We start from the raw sequence: 26,052 nt of genomic DNA, 5'->3' as shown, positions 1-26,052 counted from the left end.
AAGGCTCGCTACCGGGGCTTTAAAGTATTTCTTCAAGTCAAATGTCAAGCATTTCTTAGTCACCCTCGAAGATCAATGAATTCATCCGATATATAACACAACTACATGGTGGAGACAAGTTTGAAATTACTTGGATGACTGACCAAATATAATAGACAAAATGGCATTAGAAGAACAAATGCTTGATTGTCTCATCGTGATGACAAAAAACATATTTTGTACTTCCTACTAATTCTGCTTTGCAAGGTTATCTTTCGTAAGGATAACCCCACGGAGAGAATACCATGCAAACATTTTAATCTTTAATAATAGAATCTTCATCTTACAGGTAGATCTGACTACACTTGGGCAAAGTTCGGGCTAGGCCAGGCCTAAAAAAGGTCGGTGGTAAAAAGTCAGGCCCTAGCCCGACTCGGTCTGATTGTCAGGCCTGCAATTCCGGCCCAAACCTAGCCCAAATGAGCAAAAAGCCTGACCCAGCCCGACCCAACTAAAACACGCAAAATTGAAAGCCCAAGCTCGGCTCGGCCCGAAGTTCGAGATCAAAGAGCCCGAAGTGCAAGCCCCCGGGTCGGGTCGGGCCGGGCTGCCCATGCCCAGCTGTAGGTTTGGCAGGATTAGTAATTTATACATAGAATTAATCAAGAATTCTTGTAAGAAGTCGTTTGGTATCCATCATTTGGACCTGAAATCCTAGAATTCATTTTGGAATTACATAGGTGGTCTGTTTGGTTGTCACAGAATTGGGCAGTCATTTCATTTAGGAAATCCAGCAAAATGACACCATGGGTAAACACGATTCCAAGCTGAGATCTGTCATTCGCATTTCTCTGTAGAAAATATTTACAAATTCAATATTGAATTATGCTGTCATTTACAATACCTGTGATAACCAAACAAGTGTCCATTTCTGAAATTACAATGTAAATAAAATGAATACATGTATTCATTTCAAAATGCTACAAATAAAATGAAAGTCGGGCTTCCAAACGACTCCTAAGGGAAAATTTGGTTGTTTCATGGGAATGATGTCCCAAGATTGTCTCGTATGTTTCATGGTAGTGATGTTTGCCTACATCGGTGGCAAAGGGGATCGGTCGTTGGGTTTCTTCAGTCATGAAACCCTGCTTCTGATCAGCGATATGATAATTTGCAATGCTCTCCCCAACCCAAACCCCAATGGTGGCGCTGGCGCGCGCAAAATCCCTCCGTCTCCGTCGCTCCATGTGGTCCGACGCCGCTCCCCGTCGTCCCGACACACACCGGCCGCCCTTCTCCGCGCCGCCACTGCAAGACCTCAACGCCCGGCTGAAGCGCCTGGTCCAGTCAGGCCGCCTCAAGGACGCGCAGGCCCTGTTCGACGGAGCGCCGCACCGCGACGAGGCGTCCTACGCCGCCCTCCTAGCGGGCCATGCCGCCGCGGGGGACTCCACCGGCGCCATGGCGCTCTTCTCCCGCATCCACGCCTCCTCGCTCGCGGCCGCCGACCCTTTCGTGGTCAGCCTCGCGCTCAAGGCCTGCGCCGCGGCCGCCGACGCCGGCCACGCCGCCTCGCTGCACGCCTTCGCCGTCAGGTCCTCGGCCGTCTCCTCCGTCTTCGTCGCCACCGCGCTTGCCGACGCCTACGCCAAGGCCGGCCGCCTCGCGCTGGCGCTCAGGGTGTTCGACGAAATGCCAAGCAAGAACGTGGTCTCGTGGACCACGCTCGTTGGCGCGCTGACGCGGGCCGGCCGATGCCACGACGCGCTCCGCCGTTTCGCCGAGATGCGCGCCTCCGGGGTGCCCTGCGACTCGCACGCATGCGCGGCTGTGCTCACCGCGTGCGCCGAGGCCAGGCTGCTGCTGCGCGGCCGTGAGGTGCATGCGCTCTGCGCCAAGCTCGGCATCGACACCACGCCCTACGTCGCCAACACCCTCGCCACGCTGTACGCGCGCTGCGGCGACGTTGACCGCGTGGTGGCCGCGATCGGCCGCATGGGCTCGCGCGACGTTGCTGCCTGGACGACGGTGATATCCTCCTACGTGCAGTCTGGTCGTGCCAGGGAGGCCATCCAGGCGTTCGTCGCAATGCTTCGTGACGAGGCATCAAACGCGGCTACGCCCAACAACTACACATACGCTGCGGTTATTGCTGCCTGTGCAGATATTTCGTGTGTCTATCTTGGAGAGCAGTTGCATGCGCAAGCTGCACAAAGAGGGTACGCCAGTGCCCGCTCAGTGGCCAATTCGCTCGTCACACTCTACGCACGCGCCGCGGGTCGTCTCTCGGCAGCTGATGCCGTGTTCCGGGAAAGTGCTACCAAGGATGTTGTCTCCTGGAGTGCCATTATATCAGGATATGCGCAGGAAGGGCTTGTTGGGGAGGCTTTCGCGCTGTTTTCTGAAATGCGACGGAACCATTGTTCTAATCCAAATGAGTTTACTCTTGCCAGTCTCCTGAGTGTGTGCGCAACTTCTGCGGCGCTGGACGCTGGTCGCCAACTCCATGCACTTGCTTTAGCTGCTGGACTTGAACACCATGCAATGATCACGAGTGCGCTCATTGGCATGTATGGAAAGAGTGGCAGCATGTCAGATGCTGATGCCGTATTTTACAATCGTACGAAAGATGATGTGGTTTCGTGGACTGCGATGATCGTTGGGAATGCTGAGCATGGTTACAGCAAAAGAGCTCTTGAATTGTTTGAGCAAATGTGCCATGTTGGGTTAAAGCCGGATCATGTTGCGTTCATTGGCGTGCTCAGTGCTTGCTGTCATGCTGGCGAAGTCGAGCTTGGATTAAGATACCTCGATGCAATGAGCAAAAGCTACCAACTGGAGCCTGCAAAGGAGCACTATGGCTGTGTTGTGGATTTGTTGGGCAGAGCTGGTAGAATAAATGAGGCTGAGGAGTTGATTGGTAGGATGTTAGCTAATGAAAGAGATGGTGTTGTTTGGACATCTTTGCTTAGGGCATGTGCAGCTCGAGGGGAAGAGGAAATCGGAAAGAAAGCTGCAAAGATGACAATGGAGGCAGAGCCATGGAGATCAGGAGCACATGTGGCAATGGCAAATCTGTATGCCAGCAAGGGACAATGGTATGAGGCTGCACAGGAGAGGCATATGATGAAGCAGAAAGGGGTTGTGAAAGGGGTAGGGTGGTCATCAATCACAGTTGGAGGGGAGGAGAGGGGAGTCGGGGTGTTTGTTGCAGGTGACCGGACACATCCCCAAGACGACGTGATCTGTGAGATGCTTGGCTTGATTTATTATGGAGTTGGAATGGCTCGCTATGTACCCGATCAGATGAATTTAGCATCTGAGGTGGAGCTGATGGTTAATACTTAACAGTTAACGGAGTAATATCAGAAGGTGAAAGGGTTGAAAGGAGAAAAAAATACAGAAGTCCGGCACGTTGATCACTAATGCAGTAATGTGGCTCAGCTGCTGTGTTGAAGTACTGATTTAATAGTTCTTTGGTACGTAATGTGGGCTTTGATCTTGGTACACTCATCATTAGATGGCTCATTCTCTGCAACATACATGTATGAGGCAAGAGTTTGCTTGTTGGAGCTTCAGCATTCAGGCAGGTGCCAAAAGTAGCAGATCTGCATTTACTACAGACCAGAGCGATGAACTTCAAATGCAATCAAATTACCCAAGGTAGTTTTCATGTCCTAAAGGCTAAACTGTGACAAGTCTATATCTGCATCAAAATTGTATCGAAGAAGATCACTCCTTGCTCTATCAACTAATGCAAAGCTTGCAGCTTCGCACAATGGCTTGGAGAGACACACATGTGACAAGCGGCGTAATGCAATTTTTCTCACCGAAGAAGCATCTGCCTGCCCGCTCCATTCTTTTGAAAGAACATATTTCACAGTAGAGAAATTAACATTCTTCCCAGCAACATTGCCACACTGGCATCCAAAGTTAACATGTACTTATTGACTAAGCAGCTTATGCAGCTCTGGAAGGAATGTACTGAAGTCAAGTCCCCAAAAGCCTCTATAAAACTCCACCTTTGTCATTCCAATATACTGTGAAGTGCTAGTCTCAAGGTGCACATTATTTTCTAAAGGTGAGAAACCGTCATTATCACAAGAACAACAGCAGAGGAACTCGCCACCTCAGGTTATTCCAGAACATTTTTTACTTTCTTGATTTTTTTTTGTACTTTTCCTCCTTGAACTTATTAGCATTAGCATTTCTTATAAGTGGTTCAACTTACAGCCTCTAGTAGAATCTCTGGATGAGATGGGAGTCCAACCATTCGATTTCAGATATGGCATTAGAAAGATCAGAGGACCAAGAGTGTGGAATTTAAAAGGTTTTATAATGCTCTCAGGGTGGCCATGGTGTTACACCCATGAGTCCTGGTAAGTTGGAAGTCTTTTCTTAAGGTTGTGCTTCTTTATCCATTTGATGACATCAACCCTGCTGCAGGGCTAAGTCCCAGATACAATTGTTTTCTGAAAGTAGAGGGTGACTGTTGATATTAATAGTAACCTGTTGTCTTTATTAGTTGTTGATATTTATAGTGACCTATGGTCTTTAGTATTTGCATGAATAATTCACTATGTAATCTCATTGTTCTGAATATAACTCGATAATTAAGTTAGTTTTCTCTATGCTGTACTGTTATCCCCTTTTCTTCTTTGCTCTTAAGTCTGGAAACTGTTACTACTGCTGTTTCCTTGGTGGAATGTTGGACAAAAAGGAAAAGGCAGATCATTGATGTTAACCATTAGGAGCATATTGTCACATCCTTAAAAGTAGCAGGAGCACCATCTAGAAAATAAACACTAGCTAGCTTCGTCAAATGTAGTTGCAGCCTTGCAGGGGTCTACGCACTTTGTCAGCTTGGAAACTTCACTTGTTGCTTGTTTGATCAGTTTGAACCCCCACCTGATATGATTTCACATTTCCTCCTTTCTATGCAATGCCGACCAAAACGTAAGCAAATGATTCATCTGATGAACCACAATAACTGAAACCAGCACCAGTTTATGTTGAAAGCATGATTTATTCGAAACTTCAATATAGCCCAGAACAGAGCATGTATACCAGTCATAATCATTCCTTTTTCATTTAATCGAAGTTGGTTAATCCACACATTATCTACTGGGCTCGGTAGTTGTGGTAGATTAAAGTTACAACTCAAGGTATTCCAGATGAATTTTGCAAGTGGGTATTAAATGAATAAATGATTCATGTCCTCATGTTTCATAATTGGCAATTGTAAAAGCATAGAATACTCCCTCCGTCCTGAAAAGGATGTCGCAGATTTGTCTAAATTCAGCTGTATCTAGACACTATTTAGTGTATAGATACATCTAAATTTAGACAAGTCTCTAGAATCTTTTTCGGGACAGAGGGGTAGTAAACATCAGAATAACAGTGTTCCCAAGGACAATCATTCGACCTCCACAGTGTCCTCCTAAAAGATACTGCAGTATAAAATGTTTACTCTGAAATTTTAGCATCTTCATGCTATTTTATTCTCCCACATTAAAAATACAGAATCTGCATGTAATTTATAGTTGTATTGAAACTTTGTGGATATTTTTGACCCACGCGGTTTTAAACATCTCTGATTTTTCAGTGAAACTACTTTGTTAGATTTAAATGGGATTTGTCATTGTTTAATTAAAGCGGGTTGTAAATTTCCTTGGATAAATAGATTACGATCTATAGATCCCATCATAAATGCCCCTGTTGTAGGAAAATAATAGGTAGCATTTTTAGTAAATTTTGTCTTCATTATTCATAGCCATTACTATTAGTTGCAAATGGCTATTACAGTAGTATTATTTATGCAAACGAATATTGGATAAGTGAAGTTTTAGAAAGTTTTAAGTGATCATCGAGGATTTTGAAGAAAATAATCAAAGAGCAAAAATTCTAAGTTTGGGGAAGACACCACCTTTCCTCTCTTCATAGTATAATATAATAATAATATCATGTACTACCTCTGTCCATAAATAGATGCCGAAAGTTTGTTTAAATTTGAATGTATCTAGTCACGATTTAGTGTATAGGTACATCTGAATTTGAATAAATCTTTGGCATCTAATTATGGACGGAGGGAGTATAAAAGCTGGAGCCCTTTGTGGAAACTCAATTTGGTTCCTGGGTGCGTTTGATTCCTCTACAAAAAAAAACCTATTTTGGAGTGTTGAATTTTTTTCAAAAAAATCTACATGTACATCTCCATGATATATGTGTGTTTGTCATGTTTCGCAAAAAAATGATAATGTAAAAAAAGAGAAAGAAATTCTTATGAAAGGCATTATTTTAAAACTGAATTTTGTCTTTTTTAACATGTCACAAGATAACTCGATTTTTCATGAAACCATTTTATGAGCGCTTAGCACATGAAAATATATGTACGAATTATTTATTTCCATTTTTTAGCATTTTAAATATGTCTAACATGCATTTAAAAAGGTTTAAAAATAAAGAGATTATTTGCTCTCATACTCTCGAGCCTTTTGTTGCTCGCATAACGATTTGTTCACTCTTCACGTGTATCAGCAGTGCGTGTGAACGGTTCTCTTTTTAAAACTTTTTGTTTTTTTTAATTCCCAACAATAGCTTTTAAAAGAGTTTGATGGTAATTTTGCAGTAAATTGTTGGTAAAATTATTCAGTCTCCGTCGTAATCTGCCGTGTTAGTTATTTAGCAGTAATTTTTTGTGAGGCGGTAACTACCTGTATTTTCCTGAAAGTAATGTCATGGTACAAATCTTGAACGTCAAAAGTAATTTGCTGATGTCAACTATGAAATAAGTCGTTAACTACCTAATATTAATTATTCGAAGATGCATATTTTGTACGACGGTAACTTTGGCGCACCAGCCTGGTAATTTTAACCTCAATAGTTCCTGCAATAATTTTTCGAGAGGTGGTAATTACCTAGATTTTTCCAAAAGCTATTTCTATGTAGAAATCTTGAGGGTTAACAATTTGCCGATGTCAACTAAATTAACTACCTAATAGTAATTATTTGAGGTTTTCATATATCTGCGATGGTTATTTTTTAATGGCGTACAAGCATGGTAATTTTCGCATGAATCTTCAACCGTAGTGCTAGACAGTAATTGTCCATCAGTAATTATGCAATATTCTCTGGTGCATAATTCATCAATGGTAATTCAAAAAAATACTACTGTACCATTTCCTTATGTAGCAACATCGGAAACAAAAGTACTCAACCATACACCGCATCTTTCAGTTGACAAAAATAATATTGCCTTCTTTCCGGTACCTCTGAAAAAAATGATCTATTGTACATCATATCTTTCAATCGGCGTGTCCTTGTCCCATGCACTACAACGTGCTACTGGCATGCCACCCTCTCTTTTTTCAGCACCATACGACCATCGTGTATTTTTTATCCATACACCCTCTTTCTTCATTGTTTCACGGTTAGCTTTTCTCTTTTCCGATTCCTTCTCTTTGACCATCGAAAATAGAACTTACAATAGCAAATAATATTTTAAAGATATTTCAAAGAAGTGATTTTACACATTTACATTTCTTGATCATTGCTTTCATACCAGCACTTTTCCGGTACTTCTGTAATACTTCTAAAATAATATAACAAGCACTCCAACAACTAAGAGCACGGTGTGCCGCCGCGACAACCTTACTACTACTATATATAAAGGCCGGAGGCCTTTCCTAGCTCCTTAGTGAGCGGGCACTATTCATGATGTACATGAAGAGTGTCCTAGTATCCTGTTTTCCTTCATTTTCATGTAGACATTTTTATAAAAAAATTATAGTATTTTTTCACATTCTAATATTGATTTTTCACAGTAATTCGCAATTAAAAAAATTTAACTTTCGCAGTAATTTTTCGCGTTAACTATCTAGCACTAATTTTTCACGAGGTGGTAACGACATAGAGGCACAACAACGATCGAGCAGCATAAACATGTAAATTTTCAACTGGAAATAATGTGTATTTTGGGCTGCACAAAAATAATAAATATGTGGATCTGAGTATAGTGATTCAAATCTCCAAAAAAATCAGGCTTTATCATTTTTTGTAGCTCAAAAAACAAAAAATTTGTAATTGAGATTTTATACGTTAGTGGAATACATCATTAGCTACTTTTAGATTTTTACTACATATATTTTTTAAATATATAAATATAATTTTTGAATATTTTAATACAATGAGAGCACTGGTGCCCATGATCTAAAAGGACTTTTCGAAATATTATTACTTTCTTCTACGGTACCTTTAGAAAAAACATACTTACTCGATCACCTGCAGCCGCAGAAACAAAAATACTTCATCATCCATCCCCTCTTTTAGTCGACGGAAATACTGCTACCATCATCCTGGTATCTCTGAAAAACTTGCCATGTCATACGTCACATCATTTAACCGGTGCGCGTTTTCCTTGCTCCGAGCACTGCAACTATTGTGTAGTGCTACTGGCAAACTATCATCTCTCTTTTTTTTTCATCATCCTACGATCATCCGGGGTTTTCTTGTCCATATTATTCTCTTTTTTCATCGCTTCGAGATTAAAGCTTTCCTCTTTTCTGATTCCTTTCCTTGACCACCGAAAATAGGACTTTGGTAGCAAAGACTATTTTTAAGATGTTTCAAACACGTGATTTTACCTTTTATCCCTTTAGTCTTTCTGAAAGGACACAGATGTCACCTATAGAGGGGTGAATATGCGGTTTAAAACTTTTACGAGATGGGCTTAACAAATGCGGAATAAAACTAGCATTTTACTTTGTCAAACCCAAAGCCTATATACTATGGTTTAACTATGTGCACCAACAACTTATGCTAAGCAATACAAGCAACTATGTGATAACAAGATATATAACTTCAAGCACGATGGCTATCACAAAGTAGAGTGCATAACTAAAGAGCTCGGGTATAGAGATAACCGAGGCACACGGGAGACGATAATTTATCCCGAAGTTCACACTCTTGCGAGTGCTAATATCCGTTGGAGAGGTGTGGTGGCGTAGTGCTCTCGAACACCACAAGAGGCCTCACCTTGAGGTGTGGTTGCTCGATGCACACCAACGCCACGAAGGCCTCACTCGAAGATACGATAATCACACCACACACCAAGCGCCACGAAGGCCTCACCTTATTCTCCGGTGACCCTTGCCACAAAGGCCTAGGTCACGGTTTCACTATGGGATTTCCTTCAAGGCGGAAACCGAGCCTTACACAAAGATTAGGGCACACATCCACAACTTAATTAGAGGCTTCCAACAAATTGCCACAAAGGCCTCAAAACCGTCTAGGGTTCCAAGAACCCAAGAGTAACAAGCTCCTCACTTTCACTTCCACGAATCACCGTGGAAAGCTCGAACCGATGCACCAAATACAATGACAGATCCTTCACTCCCAAATTCCACCAAAGCTACAAAAACTTGTGGGGGAATAAGAGAGGAAGAACAAAGGAAATCCACAAAAAACTCCAAGTTTCTCCAAGATCTAGATCTAGGTGAATCCCCTCACAAAGAGAGGGATTTGATTGGTGAAGATGTAGATCTAGATCCCCTCTATCTTTTCTCTCAAATGGATGCAAGAATTATTGGAGGGAGAGGGAGATAGCAAGCTCAAAGAAGGTCAACAATGGAGGCACAAACGAGCTCAAACCGTTGGGAAACTTTGGAGAAGAAGACCCCCTTAACTATGGTAAGAGAATTCTGCCCGTTATGGACAGGACTCGTCAAAACCGGAACTTCTGGTCATTTGGGGCGGTACTACCGCCCCCCGGTAGTACCGGCCAACTACTGGGTGAACTAGGGCGCCCCCCGAAAGCTTACAGTATACTTTCTGCGTCTAAAACAACATTTCCGGAAGTTCACCGGAAGTAGGGCGGAAATACCAGCCACCGGAACTTCCGGCCAACTTCCGACCAAAAACTGCTTCACGAAAACTTCAAGAACTTTTGCATCCGGACTCTGATTTCAATGATCTTGGGCTCGTTGAAATCACAAAAACGAGCTCCCACAACAATATGCATAAACATCATAGTTTAGCAAGGGAAGATATAACTAAAATGTGGAAGGTTTCACCTATCTAAAAGAGACAAACCGGTAACACCTCCAATATGAAAAATGCAACAACTTGAGTTAGAAAACTCGGATTTAGGTGTTGTAAAGAGGATCACAAGATATACCCCACAAAGAGTGAAAATCTTAAGAACGAGTGGGATAGATTTTTCCATAAATTTAGAGGTGAAACCTCTCAATACAAAGAATCAGGAAAAATTCCAATATCGAAAACACAATAGAGAATGCATATGAAATCCTAATGAACTAGAGCTTGTCATGGGGATTAACACAAGCTCTAAATACTCACATGCATAAGAACCAAAAAATATGATGCCAATGATGCTCTCTCCGAATAATACGATGAAGTTACTCACTTAAGAGCCCCCCTTGATAGTACGGCTATCTATCCTATAACACGGTCTCACAACTAACACCACGAGACCAGTAAGAAACAAACCCTATCAAGATCCTACCTTTGCCTTGCGCATATTTCACTTGAGGTTGATGATGAAGATCCTGTCCACCTCAAGATGGAACAACTTTCTTGATTACACTAGCTTGTTGAAGACTTGAAAATTGCTCCCCCATACTCCTACGGGAGAGCCTCTTCTTTGGGTATGTCTTCACATATCCATGGTCACCATAAGAATGGCAACCTTCAAGTCTACAAGTCTACGATCTCTTCTAGATGCTTATCTTGAAGTTGCACTTCATTTCTTTATTTTTCATCATGTTGATGTCTTGAAGATACACATGAGAGATTACTTAATCTTCTTCTTCAAGACACATTCTTCATCAATTTCTTCTTATTGCAACCTTGGAGTCAACATATGCTTCAAGCATTGCCTATGAACAACTCCTACAAAATATGACTCAATGCAAATGTTAGTCCATATGAATTGTCATCAATTACCAAAACCACACATGGGAGCTACATGCACTTTCACTTTCCCAATATAAGAGTTTGGCGCTTCCGCTTCTATCTTTTCTTCCTACAACAGAGATCTTTGTTAAGAAAAATATTTCGCTCGAGCTTTTTTTTGTGAGTAAATCTCTCTACTTTTTCCAACTGTACATATGGATGCTGGAAAAAAGAATTGAACCATGGCAATACAGTGCCACTTTTACAATTTTTATCAGTAGTTCCATAGTAATACTTCTGCAGTAGATAACACATAATACTTCTAAAATACTTATTATAGTAGTATTTTAGAAGGAATTCAACTTCTAAAATACTACTATAATAAATAGTCTAAACAACCAAAGACGTGCCACCGCAGTCATGCCCGCATGGAAAGAAACACCTTGGTAAAAAATAAGGAGGCTCGCAACTTTTGTTTTGCCTTCTCCCACGGCATTAGCAGTTGCACATAAGTTATTATTTATTTCAATTTTCACATCTAATCTTTTCTATATGTGTTCACAATTCTCATATTGAAGAATATTTTATACTATAATTTCAGATCTTTTCAGCAATATTTGCAAAAGGAAAAGTGTTGGCGCAACGAGTGGCATCTAATCTTTTAGGAGAAGCGTATCATAACTGAAGTGTTCCAGCTTCAACGTGGTGCACGACGATGATGACCCAAGGACAAATGGAGATACCTCTCAGTTTCCTCCTTGCAAGAAAAGAAAATCACTACACATCCCAGGCTACAGGTAGCCCCGTATTTTGAAATTCTTTTTGCAACTATTCTTATTCTTATGGCGAAGACTCTTGGTCTAATGAATGATGTTAGAGACTTATCAGTATCTCTCCCTGCTTGTAGCTTTGAGCCGTTCAAAAAACAGTCCCAGATGGTTCCTGGGCTACAGGTAGCCCGTTTTGTGAACTGTTAAAAAACAGCGTTTTGAAGTTTCAAAAAATTCAAAGAACAAATTCTACATATAGGAAATTATGTAACTACTAACAAAAAAAAATCTCAGCTTGAAATACCCAGAACTTTGGGCTGTACAAAAAAGACAAATCTGACATTTGATGTAGTGAATAGTGCAAACTTTCAAACCTCCAAATTTTGTCAGATTTTGTCATTTTTGTTAATCCTAGAATATGAGGTATTTTGAAGTATAGATTTCGTATGGTTGTAGAGTACACCATTATCTACATCCAGAATTGTTTTTAGAATTCTTTGAAACTTCAAAATGTTACCAAATTTTTCTGGAAACTAACGGGCTATCTGTAGCCCGGGATCTTAAGTGATTTTTTTGTAGTTACGTAAGCTTATATACCAGTATACTACCAGAGTCTTAGCACCAACACGGCAACACCTACCACTACCAGATAGTACCACACTACCACCACTCCACCAGTCTAACAAAGTAAAGGGCGGCATCTGAATTCATTTATACATCGATACCTACCATATCAGCAGTAAGGACAGGCCATTTTAATGATTTCAAATCCTAGTCCCCAGGCAAAATGGCAAGACTCAAACGGACAAAGCAGTGTCATCTCCTCTCAACAAGATCATGTTAGCAGAAAACATAAGATGGTCGCAGAGCAATCACAGGTAGGCTGCTGCAGCTGCAACGCAATATACCGATGGTGCAGCAGCATTCCCGGCCTGAGTAGTTGCTGGGGCACCTGCATATGAGTAGATTGTCGATGCAGCTCCTTCAGCATTGGTATGTGTAGTTCCTTCGGTTGCACTGCCTGAAACAGATCCATAACTCCTAACAAGCCCTAAGTTCGTTGTAGCTGCTTCAGGTGCTGCAGTCTCGCTGCTTGGGGTGTGCCCATAATGCCTGACAAGTTGCAAGTTCTCATGCGCTGCGCCATAGGCAGTTCTGAAATACAAAAATAAATAAGGCAAAAGAACAATGAATGGTTGGCTTCCAACACATAAAGTATGTATCTACATTGTCCCTGAAGGTAACCTTTTCAGGAATATCTAGATTAGATGAACAATACAGCTTTGAGACATCAATGAACCGGCATTGACATGTACACAAATTGGTATACAAAATTAGCATGAATGTAGAAGAAATTATGGAACGGGAAGTACTGCGACAAATTGGTGGCTACCATACATACCTCTCAGAAGTAGTTTCCTGGTAATGAGATTTCAGAGCATCAAATCGATATGGATCATCCCGATTAGCAGCGAAATAGGGATCAGTGGAATAGACAGGGTGTGGGACATGTTGTGGCACAAGGTGTTGCGTTTGCACATAGGAATAGGAAGGAGGTGCTTGGGCATACTGGTAGGCAGCCGGCAATGGATCATATGATTCATATCCTGCTTGATATGGATGCCCAGCTGGGGTCGCATAGTAAGCAGGCGCAGTGAATTGAGCAGTCGGAGGAGGTAGGTGAGAATATGGATGTGCATAAGGCTCGTGTGGCACCAGATGAGCAGCCTGTGCAGGAACATAAGCACTTGGGTAATGCACATAAGCAGCTGGCTGTGTTGGGTGAGAAGCTGAAGGAGACAAGTACGCAGTACAGGGATCAGGATGCCTGTTGATAGCTGGCTGTGTTGGGTGAGAAGCTGAAGGAGGCAAGTAAGCAGTAGAGGGATCAGGATGCCTGTTGGTAGCTGGATATGTTGGGTGATAACCTGAAGCAGGCACGTAAGCAGCAGATGGAGCAGGATGCCTGTTATCAGCAGATGGAGCAGGATGCCTGCTATCAACATAAAGCCTGTTATCAGCAGATGATGCAGACTCTGGCAGTACAGTAATTGGCTGGAACAATGCTCTCAGCTTCTCAACCTACAACACAATACCAACAATAATGAAAATACAACGCTGGTAAATGCATGATATAATTCATAGCTACACACCGCTAAGATTAAGACAGAACGTAAAGATGGAGGATAAAGCAGCTATTCCCACCCCCATTCCAACTGGCTGATACACTGATATGAAAGGTCGATATATACGAGTAATTCCAACTAGAAACTGGAGTGCATAAATTTAGAAGAGAAAGAACTTGTTTCCATTATATCCACTTTTGTCACCTCTATATAATGTTTTACTTTCTCAAGACAAGGAAATAATTTAATTACCAAACATCTTAAATACAACTAGAAACCTTGTGGGTGCAGTTATACTAGAGCCTACTTCTACAAAATAAAGAGCTGAGATGAATTAAAAAAACATTAAAAAGATAAATTTTGTCCCTCAAAGTTCAATCATAGTGATAAAAATACATTGCAGTCTCTCTCAATCACGACTTGCCTCTATGGCCCTGCATATGCTTACACCACAACAGCAAGTTATGAATTAATGGATTCCGTGTTTCAGGGTTCTTCTGATTATCTTTTTTCCTACAAGTATCCTTCTCGTCCAGAGTGAGAAACTACTGTTCAAAGTTCAAACTAGGCACTACATGATGTGAATTAACTGGTTTAATGTATACAGAAGACCATACATAAGAAAGAATCAGTGTTCATCTGACAGACTGCCTGATGTTGGAACAACTTTGTAGAAGAATTACATATAAAAAGAAAGATTTGACACAATTGGTTCACCTCTCCCCAAGTACTGTACACAACATCAGTAAACCCTGATTCGTACTTACTTGGATAACGGTAAGTTCTGGCCAGAATTTCCCACGGGAATAATTCTCCTTTATAGCACTTCTTACGCTACTCTCTGGGATAGGCATGAAATCACCATCAATCGTAAATTTGACCTGCACATATAATAAGACAGTGAACATTCAAGGTAGAATAATAATGTACAGGTAATCTATGAAGTTTATGGCTGGATGTTAATGGAAACTGAAGGGCATCATATGTGCCAAGAGGAACTAATACTACTTTCATCCTTAACTTGGATCTTGTGGTCCAACACCCCCCAAAAAAAATAGAGAGGAGAGTGCTTTATTGAACAGCCAAACTGATAGCATTACAATCATCCCAAGCACAAAAGCAATACAAGCTTTTCTCCCCTTGGATAGATGTGGCTTGAGTAATCAAAAGGGCTTACAATATGCAAACAAAAGAAGTCCACAACCCCAAAAGCAAGCAGAAAATAATTGATAGTGCGGCATTTCAGACAAAATGAAACAATAATATAATCAAAGAAGGTGTGGCAATGTTCATCCCCTAGCAAGTAGTAAATTATTAAATCAGCTAACAATTGATTGAGAGGGACATGGGGCTACCAAATTCCTTGCATGGCTTGTGAATGAAATATCACCATTCTCAGACCAATAGGTTGGTTCTCCAACTACTGTATACAACAAGTCTTAAAGTTACCAACTTCCCATCAATCATCATATCACAAATTTCTGACACTACATGATCCATATTTGACGAAAACTATTTTCTCCCCTGTTTCTTCCTTGCATCAGTGCAGTAAAAAATACACCATTTGGCTTCTGGCAAAGCCATAAAATTTTGCCTAACACTGACGTAAATTTTAGGATTTGCTACCATAAAGATTGGGACTTGGTAATGATTTCCCACACTATCGTGCCACTGAAATGTGCCACCACCAGGACCCACATCTCAGTGACGCATCGAATGGCAAGTCATCAAGCTCCAATCTTTGCTCCTGCCATTTTTTTAGAGGGCGTGGAAGGGGCGGTACCTGAGCTGGGTAGCGTCCTTTGAATGCGGCGGGTTCGAGGGCGAGGCCGCCGTCGGAGTCGGCGCGGTAGGGTCCGTAGAGGTACTTGGAGTCGAAGTCGTAGAGGAAGAGCCCCGCGCCGCGCCTGATCCGGGAGACGTCGTCCAGCCTGCCCCGTGGCAGGCCCAGAACCCTGTACCTGAAGCATTCGGGCTTCGTCGCGCCGCTGCACATGAAGATGAACCCCGCCGGCGGCGACGAAGAGGAGGAGGCGTTAGGGCCGGACGCGGCAGTGGCGGCGGCGGCGGAGAGGTCTATCGCATCCCCCGCCGGCCTAGGCTGCGGGCTCTTCCGCGCCGGCGAGGAGGCGGAGGGGGAGGACGGGCGCTTCGCCATGGAAGCGGGTTAGGGCTTTTCACCCCTGCTTTGCTTTTCTCAGTCGAGCTTGGGCGTTTGGGATGACCAGGAATTTGGGCAGGAATAGGGGGAGTCATGTGCTTGACTAGGTTGACGACGACCACATCTTGACTATAGTAGAATTTAAAAGAATCTACTTGCTCCGTGGCATAAAAGATAAAACATGTTTAAGATTAAGATTTATCTAAGATCATATCCACCGGCCATCTTCAAATACTAGCCGGCAGCACGCATTGATATTGCCGGCAGCAAACGCCGGCCAGATATTAAACTGCCCATACCAATTAACCCAATAGCATGTGTCAGCAACAAATAATAGTGGAGAGAGAGTGTTTGGATGGTAGGTGGAGAATCTAAAGGTATAATAGATGCCCCCCATAGGGGGTCTCACAGCGAATTGTGCTTCTCAGCCACAGGATGCTGTCAGCTGGAGCATCTCAACCGTCCATTCAAGACATGGAACAGCAAAGTTCTACCCACTTGCTTCTGCTCGCGGGCCCTTCTTCTGCCTGGTCCACGCTGTCAGTTGCTTGGGTGGTTTTCGTGTGGGTCATCCAGCATAACCTACGAGACGAGAGGTCACGCAGCCAATCCCGCAAGAGCAGAGAATCTTATCCCCACGCTGCTGCCCACCCAATCCATGCCCAGCCTCAAGCCTCCAATCCCCTCACATCCCATGCCCGCTCCTCTCCTCCCCAAGCCGCTCCTGCTCAGCCGCCGCCGTCGCTCGCGTCGCCACCTCGCGTGCGCCGCCTCCTCCTCCGCATCAGCGCACTGGCCCTTCGCACCCTCATCCTTCCACGCCCAGTTTCTCCTCTTCCCGCATCCTCTCCCAACCATGGCACCGTCGCTGCATCATCCCTCTCCCTCTTGCAGATGAGTTGTTGCTTGCTCCTCTCTCTCTCTCTCATGGTAATGGTAGTGCTGCTGCGTATTCTGAAATAGGGATATTGTTGCAGGTAAACTGTTCGATGATATTCTTATGAGGGATGGAACTGTCCATCCTCTTGGATCTTCGGCTACATTTGTGAGGTGAGCCCTTTTCCCTTCACATCTTTGCAGCAGGAAGTGATTGTCCACAGTTTTATCCTCTTGCAAAGTTTGGTTAGCTGTGATTTTTTCGAATTTTTTGATATTTTCTTATTCTGAAGAGAGGAAGTTGTGAAAAGATAGGTTTTATTGTCTGCAGGTCACTGTCTATAGAAGATATGAATAGCTTTTCATATAAATTTTCTTTGTGATGGATAATGAAGATTTGATTCAGTCTAATATATAGCATTAGCCTGTGTTAGTGCGATTCAACTGGTACCAACATAAGCCTTTATTGTCTGATCCTTTGTTTCCTATAAACAATTGATTATTTGTACAGATATGAACATGCATCAGCCGCACCATGGGACTGGCATGTGTGCCAACGAAAATTATTTGACTAGATGCTAGTGGAAATAAGTCATTAACATGAAAGAAAATTATTGGATTACATGTCCATGGTGTGTATTTCGTATGTGTATGTAGATGTAGCCTCCCAGATTGCAACAGAAGTGATGGTATCTGGTTTTGCCCGCCAGAGTGACAGATTGGTCAACGGCAATGTTCCATGCCTTATACAGATCAACAACCTTCAGCACCTATCAATTGGTTCCCTCCAGCCCCATGTGTTTTTATATTACACAACACAAATACATCTTATCATGGAATTGTAGTACGTCACATTATCACTAAAATAGTTTGTTTGATGGACTATATATGCATTTCTTCTTTTCAGGTTCAGTTTAGAGCTATTGATCTATCATAAAGCATGATGATAAAGCGGATTAGTGTTATTTAGACCATGGCATCACAGGTTGCGGACTCTGACATTGCCGCCCATTAACGGCCAGGTGTTCGAGGTAACCCTTCTTTGCATTTGCTACTTTTTCTACATGGTATGCAGATTACAAGGAAGTATCTGTATTTTTGTCCTTTTTTCTTGCATGGAGGGTTTGTATTTACTCCCGGCTTATTATAAATAGAATTGACCTTCTGTATTTGTATAAGTACATACAAAATGGTTGCTTTACAGTATTGAATTATGTACTTTGATCTTAATACTTATGTATTATTACATTTGTCTTGACTAGGGAAACTACGAGGTTGGAGGATTCCATGCGTGTTGGGTGTCCATACATAGTGCAGATTGCTGCTGGATTAATTATTCTCTTCCATATTCTTGGTAAGCTTTAAGCTCTGATTTAATTTTATATTCAGTTGGGTGGCCAGTTTGCTCATAATCCGGGAACACAGAAGGTTAAACTCTTCTATTGATATTTCAGGCACCTCTCACCGTTCATTATAATTATAATAAATGTAAGTTTCCATACACATTCTCTCTTCTCTGTTAAAGCACCTCTCACCGTCTCATAGCTCAAATGTGATATCAGTAAACCTATCACTTAGATATTGTGTTGTCTTATTCTCGAGCAAGCTTATTTTGACTACATATTTATATGGGTTATCCCTGACCTAGAAAAGGGTCTAAAATATTTTCAATAACATGGTTTACGTATAGATTCAGCAAATGACTTAAGCATATCTTCTGCAGCTTCTGTTGGATAGAGCATTGGGCATTTGATATGTTGTGCAGACTTTTCTGCTGGGAGCAAGTTATGCACATAAGGTCTCCATTCTCTCTCTCTCTCTCTCTCTCTCTCTCTCTCTCTCTCTCTCTCTCTCTCTGAACCAATGCAAGTTTTTAGATCACAGCATGGTGGATACTACGATGGGGAACAATGTGTTCCTTCATTGTTTATCTATTAGAAACAGAAGCATGTATAATTATTGGGGTGGATCTTGGATGTGCGATTCTTTTCATCTCCTATTGATGCGAAGTGGGCATGTTCCATCCTTTGGTTTCCTATTAATTTCTAGAATCTATTAGGATCGATGCACACAATATACCTGAAGTAGCGTGCATACCTGCAACTTAATATTTGGAATTGTTGGCTCTATGAAAATGGTGTAGTGTTTATATCTTATATTGTACTGTCTAATGTTTGATGCAGCATTTTAGATCTCTTTACTTTTTTTTTTCTTGGTGCTTATACTTTTCGCAGCAACGAGTTTCGTGCCCTCGCCATTTTCTGTGCTCTGCTTTCATAAACCACTTTGCTGGTGCTGACACCTCCATACTTCTATTTCAGATAATGACATGGCTATGAGAACAAGGACTGGTCATCCGATCATTCCAGGTGTAATACTTTATGTATGGTACGGGCTATGGGAATACTTCAATCTTCATGTGTGAATTGATATAGTTTGATTACAGAGTATCTTGCCAAAGCATTACTACGAATTGTGTAACTTCCTGACCATAAGCAGCAGATAACCTTGTTGTATCATGCAGCGACATACTTCATTTCACCTCGTTTGGAAACAATATTTCGTTTGGCGAGGTGCTCAAGACGCTGGAAAGTATTTGTTTTAGCCAGCAGAGTCTCTGGTCAGATATCCCTCTGTTCCATGAAATTGACCCGAAGGACCCATTGGAAAACATTGGAAATTTGAGCAAGGTACTGCATTGTTTGATTATTCAGAAGGCAAGCTCTGCTTGGTTTGAACTCTGATGTATTTGTCCTAGTGACTGGGACACTTTATATCATAAGCGCGACCTGTTTAGAAGATGTGATTTATGTTCCATGTATTCCTTAAGAAGTGATTATGCCTTTCGACGGTTTGCCAGCGAAAAATACAGTGAAAATAAATGGCATTTTCTACTGTTTTCCAGTACATTCCGTAAGGTGCAAGGAAGCTCTGGTTTCTGTTGCATTTGCCACGTTTGATATATAGTAAGCTTCTGCTAAACCATGGGCATGATTTCCAGTTCTCATCTTCTTTTTTGAACTGAGAGGCTCACGTCCCTGATTTCAATAGTAGATGAAACCCATAAATACAAGGGCTTTATGTTACCGCACGATCCCATCTACTGGAACAACCTCTAATCTAATGATTGTTTCTTATTCCGAATTCTTGAAGGTCCTTTTAGTTTTTATCTATAGGGTCATCATTGAAATGACTCTTTTGTCGCCTGGTCATCACTCTTTCATTATTTTTCACTAATAGCCTGGATTAGATGATAGATGTACTGAAACTTGTGTATTTTTTCATTCAGCGGTATGAAAGTAGTATGGAACTATTGGCATCTAAATGAAATTGTGAACTGTTTTCCCTTTGTAGACCACCATTATGTGTTTCAAAGTGGATTGGTTAGGAAGGAGGAGTGCGGCCGTGCTTGGTGATTGAAGGCTACAAAAACGATGTGGCTGGCTGGTTGTTGACTACTCCCTGGCGCAGAAGATCTCCATGGTGTCGTTAGGCCGTGGATGTGTCCTTTGGTATGTCCTTCTTTCTTGTGCTCTGGTCCGTTCATTTTCTGGCGATGCTGAGCTACAAGAAGAGACTAACGTTAGTGGGATATGAGGTGCTTGGTCAGAAATTCATAAGGTATGCATCATTTGTGGTGGTGTTCGCTACAGTCTTCCATATATGATCTCTCATTGCTGCTTGAATCGATTTTTCACTACTATCACATCATATAGTTTTGTATATTAAAATCTAGCTTGACTATTCTTCATGTACCTGATGGAGCAATGTACGAGAATATTTATTTTTTTACTGATCCAACATGTATTGTATACTTAGTGTAATTGGCTAACTAACTATACATTTATTTTCTGTCACGCAATATATACTATTTAACTTCAGCTCGCATCGGTCCAAAGACCTAGGTGTTTTTTCTCTCTCCTTTCATTTGTTTATCTCCAGATCCGGAATTACAAATTCATCCATTTGTTTGTGGTTACACAATGTTATGAATTGTTCAGCCAATTCTAGAGTTCAGCATGCTCCATTATTCTAAACTTTGTAGTGTCAGTATTTGGCACATCTTGGTCCAATGCCTGTTGAATGTGCAATTCTATCTGAACACAGGTGTCTTACAGATCAGGTCATGTGATGTTTCTTTCCCGGTCACAGTTGCTAGCCCCAGACCTAGCCAATGAAGTTAGGCTGGCATGCCATCGTGATCAAAACCTGATGTAAAGTGTACTTTGTTTTCTACATTGCAACATGAGGTACATCTTTTCCTACTTCATCTATGATTGTTAGGTTGCATTCCCTACTCCTTGTCTGCTCATTCGTTGATTCAAGTATCTCCTGAACCTTCTCTGTCAATATTGAGGCAGCAGGCTAGGGTGGCATAACAGTGCCTTAGACTTCTTGCGGACAAGTTGGTCTTATATTTCTAAAATTTTCGAGTAAACTAAGAACCTATTGAATCAAATGAGAGTAGCTTGCATAGTTCTATGGTAATTTGATTAGCTCAGACCAACCGAAGGTTAACAAGATGGCAGGCTACTAGGACTAGAATGCAATTGGAGACATAGGAAGAACTTACCTTGTGCCAGACGGTCGCTCAGGATACCTTGGCTGGCGACATACTAGGAGGCTATAGTGATGTGTAGTGATACTATTTCTTGTATCAATTGTAGGCGATGATTGAGTTGTAAGACCAAATCTTTGAGACTTTTAATAAAAGACCGTGTGCATCATCATGATGCAGAATTCGAAAAAAAGAAGAACTTACCTTTGCTATATTTCTATTATGAGTTTTTTTAAAGAGGAAAAAGCCTTGCCCTATTCCATTAATTAAGATAGGAGTTACAAGAAAGTAAAGAGTGCATTATAACCCAAGACTACTCTCGCGAACATCGAAAGATCACATATGTATGAATATAATATCTTAAATTTAATTTAGAGTAAACAAAAAGGTGGCAGACGAGGTCTCATCCACATGTCACTTAAAGAAAGGAGAAGAGTGCAATCAGTAATCTTTATCTATTCCCGACCTTTATTATTTTCCATCAATCACCTTTTATTGTCCAAGTTATGCTGGAAGAAAACTTTTGTTTTTAAAATGGGTTATTCACATTTTGGGTTGAAATGCTTTTGTGATGAAAAAAACTTAGTGCATATATCTTTTGATTTGGCTGTTCTCTATACCTATAGTTTTTTATCATCTCACCTCTCTTCACACAGTTCATATCACACTTCCAAAGGCAAGTAAATTGTTGAGTACCATTTGTAATAAGAGTGCAATTTATCTTTTTGCTCTAATCCTTCAAGACATATTGTTGTTCCAATTTCCATTCCCTAAATTACTTAATTTTGTCATAGCTGAGGACATGTAAACTATCTGGAAGTCCATTTTTTTTAATGTACCATGCAGGACTTATTTCAGTGACAACCTTTACCAGTACAGCTTGCCACATACCAGGATCTGAAGTCAGTATTAGATTTTGTGTGGGTATTTTGCTAAATTTATTAAGTACCTTTTGATGATTCCAGAGCATATGATTGACTTGAATTTTCAACATTAAAATAATAAGGCCTTCTGAACAGATGCAGCCCATGTATCAGTCAGATACTGAACCAAAATAAGATATAGATCAGTATAGATATGAAAAACTCAATCGTCCTTATAAGATGGTATCATGCATACATAACAAGTTACGCCGGAGGGTAACCCACGCTTGACGGGCTCGTGTGGCAAGGCCCTCGATCCATGCCTCACATCAGACAAAGAGCGAGGTCAACTTTTTCTCCTTTTATTTGTTCATCTCGACTTCCATAACCAAAATAAGCCACTAAAGATTTTTCTAGCTGCGCAATAAACTTTGTGATACAATCTAAGAATTCAGCCATGTGTTCTAGGTTTATATTGTTGGGAATTATTCAGGTAGCTTTAGAGATTGGTATGCTCCATCATTTCAATTATTTACCGTCAGTCGTGGGCCCGAAAGAATTACTAAATCCTACTCATGCCAGATCTGGACAAAATCAATCACGGAGGAAAAGATCCTAAGATCGACATGAAGCAAGGACACAAGAAGGCATGAAGATTAACTAGCAGCCGCATATGATCATGGCGGACCTATTGTTCAATATTGACGAGAAGCCGCACCTGAAATGATGGTGAGGTAGAAGGTACCCCTCTAAGACAGCCCTGAAAGGGAACATGATGTACCTGAGGACACGAGATGTGCATAGTGGTGCCCAATGCAATCTTTCTTTGCTAACTTATCTCTCACAGGCAATAAATATTTCAGATATGCTTATGTTTTGTCCCTTCTCACCAAGGATAAAATTGTCTGACTTAAAAAATATAACCAAGAAACAAATAACTGATTCTCACATTTGGGAGATCCAAAATGTTCCAGCTTATATAAGAAATTTTTTTGTTGCTTCCAGTAACTATAAGTATGAGCTTCAGTAGTTATGGAGATTTTTATGTCAACTGCTTCCAGTATTGTAATATTAGCTGTAATTTTTTTATTGCCTTAATATAAAATGAACATCGGCACAAGTTTTACGGGCTCGTGCGCCAAGGCGCACATCTAAATCTAGTCTAAAGGTATAAACGATGCCCCCCATAGGGGGATTCACAGCGATCAAAGAATGTGAACCGTTGGATTTTTACAGAGGCTGACGCAAAATGGATCTCAACCGTTCATTCCTGGGCAGCAGCGTGGCTTCTGGTTGGCGCGGGCGCGTCCAACTTTTACCCGTCAATCCTTGGCTCTAGTGAAATCCATGCGATGGCAAACATATACCCGCGTCTGGCTGCTTTTGGGTCCTACTGTCGGTCTGGCCCGCGCGTCAGTCGATGTGGGTTGTTTTCTGGGTCGCCCTCGTCTCGCGTCGTCCGTCCAAAATATCTTCTCAGCGCGGGGGTAGATAGGGGTACTTTTGACATTTCCATCTGTGGTCGTCGCACCCGATTGGGTTGCCCACGACTGTCTCGTCCAATCCCCTCAAACCCTAGCTTGTCCCGTCCCTTCCTCTCCATCGCCCCTCCTCGCCGCCACGCCCGCGGCCACACGCGCCGCCACCGTCAAATCCACGTGCTCCCCTCTGCCAGCAGCCGCCTCGCTGCACGAGCGGTAGCCCGTGCCTTCGGACTGGTGGTTGATGCGGGAGAGAGCAGCGGCGTTGGAGGAGGAGGAGGAGGAGTAAGCCGAGGACGAGGCAATCGCCTCGCCGTGGGAGCAGCAGGTGGCGTGTGCGCCCATGGACAACCGCCGCCATCCTCGTCCCTCGCCTCCCAACGACGACGCAGAGAGACGGAGGAGGAGGTGGTCCTCGTCGCTCCTTGGTGCCCAGGCTTCTCCGCTGTGCACGCCGCCGCCATCCTCGCCCTCATGGAGCATGAGAAGCCGCCAAACCCTACCAGAGGGAAACGCCTAGGTGAGGCTCCTCTCCCACATCCTATTCTCGTGCCTCTTCATGGGGCTCACCCCTACTTGCCCTACTTGGTGCTCGGCGACAGCTCGATGCCCTCCTCCGCCTCTTCTTTGAAGGACACACGAAGGTCCTTCCTCATCTTCTCTCTTTGTCTCCTTTTCTCTCTGTTTCTCTCTCTCATGGGATCCCCATCTTCCTGCAGCAGCTCGGGAAGGAGGACTACAACTGTGCCTTGCTAGGTAATAATATGTTCCCTGTGATTTAGTAGGCAAAGGGATCGGTATACTCCAGTTTGTCCACATCATTTATATGTAAGTTCCAATTTAATCTCCCCTCTGATTCTATTTTCAATTTGTCTGCATTATTCTGATGTAAGTTGACTCATGTTTAGTTCAACTTTAATAGTAAAAAATAGCAATGTTTTGCTCTGCTCCTTGCTGATAATGTGGTATATACTCATATTGAATTTTCTAGAAGAGTAAATCAAATAACATTATACAATCGACTTAAATTTAGTGTTGGGCATGTGTTTCCGTATCATTTACCGGAGCCTATGTTAGTTAACTCAAATTAGAATTATGCATTTTTTATTATGTGACATATGTTCTGCCTCTACACCAAGATAATTCATGATTATAAGAAGATTAGTGCAAGATATAATTTTACTCGTGGCTTCTGAAACATGTGACTCTACACCACGAGTCGGGCCTGGAGGTCTACATTCATCTTAATGTTGAATTTTGTGAAATGTCAGCTGCAGTAGTTTTCGGTGCTAATGGAAGGATGCAGAAAAAAAATGTGAAGTGAATCTCAAGATGGCTTTGCTTTGTCGTGTGGTAAATTTATTTATTTCATTTGGAAATGACAAGTGGAGTTTGGTTTTGTAGCTTGCAGAAATTCTTAGTCCTGGAAGATTGACTAATCAATGAAATTTTCATAATGGCTTGTGGTTGTTTCTACCGAATTTTATGTACATGAATTGATTGTTGTATACCAAATTCTTCTACTTATACCTTCAGGTAGCCTCTGCAGGTTTGCTAGGTTATGGAAAGTTAGTTTTATATCTATTGAATTCAGATTTATGAGCCTTTTGCTTGAAGCAAGGTCATAATTAAAGTATCGGAGTAATGGATGATCATTTGTTATTTGTATTACACCATGTTTACTTGTCAAGTGCTATCATGCGGATATTCAGAAAACAAAGGACTATGTTCTTTGCAGCAGCATGATAAATTTATTCTTCAGTATAGCTATTCTTGGAAACAAAATAAGATTATTAAAGGTCAAGCCTACAGCCCTACACTTCATTCAAATCAATTCATCTTTGGGTGGTTCATTTTTTTTCATGTTTCATCATGTAGTCTTAGTTATGTTTGTTCCTTACCATGCTTTATGGTATCGTGTAGTAGTGTTTCATAACATATGTAATGATTCAAGATTGTTTATAATTTAACTCTGCACTGAGAGATATATCTTTTTTGGCAGCCGCTGAGATATATGATTTAATTTCGCTTGGCGAGGAGAAGAGAAGAGAAATAGGCAGATCTATGGGAAAATCCCGAAATACATGTATCTGGTGAGCCTCAGACAATTCAGATGCAATTCAGAACATGCTACTTTAAGTAAAAGTCAGATTACAAGTACAAAATTATAGGTCTTGACAAATGATTCACTTACACTCAGCAGTGTTTGGTGTGTTGCTTTCATACAAACACAGAGCACACCTCTGTTTTCAGAAACGAGCCAGTCCCATCATTTTTACCAAGATGCATAAGATAAATTTAACGATTTCAAGGGTGGCACTATCGCA

The 26,052-nt window shown here is 41.8% G+C and overlaps 1 protein-coding gene across 1 annotated transcript; it reads right to left on the bottom strand.

Moving 5' to 3' along the window:
* Positions 1-12,285: 12,285 nt before the first annotated feature.
* Positions 12,286-15,975, bottom strand: LOC124686675. Its single transcript, XM_047220577.1, has 4 exons — positions 15,570-15,975; positions 14,554-14,667; positions 13,063-13,742; positions 12,286-12,815 (listed from the first exon to the last, which is right to left on the bottom strand). Exons 1-4 carry the CDS (start codon positions 15,942-15,944, stop codon positions 12,533-12,535), a joined length of 1,452 nt encoding a protein of 483 aa, XP_047076533.1. The 5' UTR covers positions 15,945-15,975; the 3' UTR covers positions 12,286-12,532.
* Between the last annotated feature and the right edge of the window lie 10,077 nt (positions 15,976-26,052).

The sequence above is a fragment of the Lolium rigidum genome, chromosome 2 (genome assembly GCF_022539505.1).
Source record: "Lolium rigidum isolate FL_2022 chromosome 2, APGP_CSIRO_Lrig_0.1, whole genome shotgun sequence".
In the NCBI taxonomy this organism is placed as follows: domain Eukaryota; kingdom Viridiplantae; phylum Streptophyta; class Magnoliopsida; order Poales; family Poaceae; genus Lolium; species Lolium rigidum.
The sequence above is the reverse complement of the archived record's forward strand: the minus strand, read 5'-3'. Positions and strand labels throughout refer to the sequence as shown.